This window comes from Plasmodium reichenowi, chromosome 13, assembly GCF_001601855.1.
Source record: "Plasmodium reichenowi strain SY57 chromosome 13, whole genome shotgun sequence".
NCBI classification, from domain to species: Eukaryota; Apicomplexa; class Aconoidasida; order Haemosporida; family Plasmodiidae; genus Plasmodium; species Plasmodium reichenowi.
In genome coordinates this window covers 66,075-68,159 of record NC_033658.1, presented here as the reverse complement: position 1 = coordinate 68,159, position 2,085 = coordinate 66,075, and the positions used below count along the sequence as shown (strand labels likewise).

The 2,085-nt window shown below is 17.3% G+C and overlaps 1 protein-coding gene across 1 annotated transcript; it reads left to right on the top strand.

Moving 5' to 3' along the window:
• PRSY57_1301200 (early transcribed membrane protein 13) lies at positions 1 to 570 on the top strand (the record flags this gene model as incomplete). Its single annotated transcript, XM_012908949.2, has 1 exon — positions 1 to 570. A coding segment is annotated over one exon (570 nt), but the record flags the coding sequence as incomplete, so codon positions are not given.
• Positions 571 to 2,085: the final 1,515 nt, after the last annotated feature.

Here is a 2,085-nt window from a genome sequence, read left to right as displayed (position 1 = left end):
AAAAGAAAAAATATTAAAAACATTGATAAAGCAATAGAAGAACACAACAAAAGGAAGAAACTAATTTATTATTCATTGATAGCATCTGGAGCAATAGCATCTGTTGCGGCAATATTGGGCTTAGGATATTATGGATATAAAAAATCTCGAGAAGATGATTTGTATTATAATAAATATTTGGAATATAGAAATGGAGAATACAATATAAAATATCAAGATGGTGCTATAGCAAGTACTAGTAAATTTTATATAGAACCTGAAGGAATAAATAAAGTAAATTTAAATAAACCTATAATTGAAAATAAAAATAATGTAGATGTGTCAGTTAAAAGATATAATAATTTTGTAGATATAGCACGACTTAGTATACAAAAACATTTTGAACATTTATCATATGATCAAAAAGATTCTCATGTAAATAACATAGAATATATGCAAAAATTTGTTCAAAGATTACAAGAAAATAGAAATATATCTCTATCCAAATATCAAGAAAATAAAGCTGTTATGGATTTAAAATATCATTTACAAAAAGTTTATGCTAATTATTTATCTCAAGAAGAGAACTAAAATATTAACAAAGGAAAACTTGGAAATAATCAGACGGCGCTTATATAAGATAATTTAATATATAATATAATTGAATATCCTTAATTGCCAATTTATTAACCATAATATTACAAAAATATACACAAAATTATATATATATATATATATATATATATATATATATATATATATGTATATATTTAGAGGGAACAATACATCTATTTTACTACAGTATATATTAAAGACAAAATCTGGATTATAAAAGCGTAATTTTTTTTCAAACAAAAAAATTAATGGAGCGTTGTAAAAATATGAATATTTTTTTTAATCTTTAAAAAAAAGGACATAATTAAATTCATTTTGTGTAGTACATTAAGTTTATAAATATATCTGATATTATTAAGAATAATATGTGCATGAAAATATATTAAGCCATATTAAGTTTTTTTTTTTTCTATTATTAAACGAAATATATAAAAATTTCGTTTGGTAAAAATATATTTGTATAATATGCGTTTGTATAATACCAATATTATCTTTGCTTCAATATTTTTTTTTTTTTTTTTTTGTGTAACATATTGTTTTAAGATTAATATATATATATATATTTTTCTTTATACTTTTATTTTTAATTATGCATATTCTTTCTAATTTTTTTCTGTAATAAGAATTTGTTAATTAAATAAATTTTTGAATATATATATTTTTAACAACTTTACAACATAACTTTCATTTTATATATTTAAACATTTAACAAATTTTATAAATGTAAAAAATGGGAAAAACAAAATAAAACAATATATATATATATATATATTATATAGATTATTCTCTTTTATGTAATTTAAAAATTTGTCTATATAGTATTATAAATTGAACGTTGAACACACTGAATGAAATATCATAAATTTAAAACCTTTAAAACCATATTAATAAAACAGATAAATGAACAAGGAGAATTATATAGTTCTGTTACATTATAAGATAACAAGAGGAATTTTGTACGAATAAATTATATTATATATATGTATATTCTTAGATAGGTTTTTTATTTTATATTTTTTATTTTTTTACTTTATATTTAATATTTTTTATTTTTATGGGAACAAATTTGTAATGTTACAAGTTGTAATATTTTTGTTTAAAAAAAAAAATATAATAAATAAATATCTTTTTCCTCATAATAAATCTTGTATTTTTTTTTTTTTTTATATGTTTATTTTTTTTTTTTTATAATTAAGGGTATTTTCATTTCCCTATTTTTTTTAATCCGTATAAGTATATATTAAAAAAATTATAAAAATTACCAGACAGGATAGTGCATATTATTTATTTAATATATATATATATATATATATTATTATATATTACTATATATGCACTAATTGTAAGTATTAATATAATTATGAAAAATATTTTATAGGAAAAGGTAATAGAATGAAAAAAAAAAAAAAAAACTTTATATATATATTTATATATATATATATATATATAATATATATGTATATTTATTGTTTAAACCTTAAAATTAGCATG